The sequence below is a fragment of the Merops nubicus genome, unplaced genomic scaffold, assembly GCF_000691845.1.
Source record: "Merops nubicus isolate BGI_N331 unplaced genomic scaffold, ASM69184v1 scaffold18621, whole genome shotgun sequence".
NCBI classification, from domain to species: domain Eukaryota; kingdom Metazoa; phylum Chordata; class Aves; order Coraciiformes; family Meropidae; genus Merops; species Merops nubicus.
Genome location: NW_008590461.1, coordinates 20,902 through 21,744, shown reverse-complemented (window position 1 = coordinate 21,744; position 843 = coordinate 20,902). Strand labels below are relative to the sequence as shown.

Sequence of the window (843 nt, the reverse complement as noted above, 5' to 3'; positions counted from 1 at the left end):
TCGCGCCCGGCGGGCTTTGCCACTCAGCCCTTCTCTAGGTCTGCATCCGTCTCGTCTCAAGGAGAACTCACAAGCAGAAGGGGAAGCACAGGCACAGGAACACCTTTACAGGTACAATAATTCACACGTGGTTTATGGTACAGCATAGAGGTTTTGGGTTGTTTTTTTCAGTAGGTACTCATCGCTTTAAAATAAAGTCCAAGTGGTGGAGTTCTGGGTGGCAGCAAACATGCCTTTTGGGTCTTTCACCCAAAAACAGAGGATGACTGAAGATTTCTAGTTTAAGTGACAGGGTGACTTAAATTCATGATTAGTAGCAACTGAAACTTCAAAATATTGTCTTCTGTCATCAGTTGGGTATAAAGGAAAATGTTTTATCAGAGATCATGTGTTTTTATCCTGATTAGTTTCATTTTGTACACAGGGACAAACGGAAACGTCCTCTATAAACAATGAAGAAGAAGAAAGTGCAGAAGAACAGGTGAGCTATGGACTATCCACAGGACAAACCTTTGCCACATGCCCATGTTCAGCATTGTGCTCTGCTTCTTTCTGAGCTTGCTGTGTCTAGTGCTGCGTATCTGCACGAACTGCCTCTGAAAAGAAACTTCAGCCAAGCTGCTGCCGCTTCACGTAGCACCAGATCCGCTGTTCTGAGTGTCCTGGGACACTTAAAAGCATCATTTTGTGTGTTTCAGACCCCTGGATCGGCCAGAAAACGAGTGAGGGCATCTCTGTCTGACATTTCCAGTCCAGAGGACATTGAAGGGTTGAGTGTTCGGCAGCTGAAGGAAATACTCGCGTGTAATTTTGTCAACTACTCAGGATGCTGTGAAAAATGGG

The 843-nt window shown here is 45.1% G+C and overlaps 1 protein-coding gene across 1 annotated transcript in view; it reads left to right on the top strand.

Moving 5' to 3' along the window:
• Positions 1-6: 6 nt before the first annotated feature.
• Positions 7-843, top strand: part of RNF34 (ring finger protein 34, E3 ubiquitin protein ligase) — a gene marked incomplete at its 5' end in the record, with an annotated part of 2,207 nt that continues 1,370 nt past the window's right edge. Inside the window, 3 exons of the mRNA XM_008949958.1 lie at positions 7-111; positions 425-481; positions 699-843. Of these exons, the coding sequence (XP_008948206.1) occupies positions 7-111; positions 425-481; positions 699-843 (307 nt within the window). The remainder of the gene's footprint in view (positions 112-424; positions 482-698) is intronic.